This window comes from Colobus angolensis, unplaced genomic scaffold (assembly GCF_000951035.1).
Source record: "Colobus angolensis palliatus isolate OR3802 unplaced genomic scaffold, Cang.pa_1.0 Scaffold2435, whole genome shotgun sequence".
NCBI lineage: Eukaryota > Metazoa > Chordata > Mammalia > Primates > Cercopithecidae > Colobus > Colobus angolensis.
The window spans coordinates 11,523-11,834 of NW_012115639.1; the positions used below are offsets into that span (position 1 = coordinate 11,523).

General features: G+C 66.0%; 1 protein-coding gene across 1 annotated transcript; it reads right to left on the minus strand.

The window, feature by feature from the left end:
* Window positions 1-3: 3 nt before the first annotated feature.
* Window positions 4-308, minus strand: LOC105514383 (HLA class I histocompatibility antigen, Cw-18 alpha chain-like; the record flags this gene model as incomplete). The annotated part of the gene is made up of 1 exon (XM_011945697.1): window positions 4-308. A coding segment is annotated over one exon (305 nt), but the record flags the coding sequence as incomplete, so codon positions are not given.
* Window positions 309-312: the final 4 nt, after the last annotated feature.

Sequence of the window (312 nt, forward strand, 5' to 3'; positions counted from 1 at the left end):
TGCCATTTTCCTCCCCTCCTCATGGGAGGCCATCCCGGGCGATCTAGAGGTGATGGGGAAGGGTCCCCACTGCCCCTGGTACCCGCGCGCTGCAGTGTCTCCTTCCCGTTCTCCAGGTATCTGCGGAGCCACTTCAGGCACTCGCCCTCCAGGTAGGCTCTCTGCCGCTCCGCCTCACGGGCCGCCTCCCACTTGCGCTGGGTGTTCTGAGCCGCCATGTCCGCGGCAGTCCAGGAGCGCAGGTCCTCATTCAGGGCGATGTAATCCTTGCCGTCGTAGGCGATCTGGTGATACCCGCGGAGGAGGCGCCCG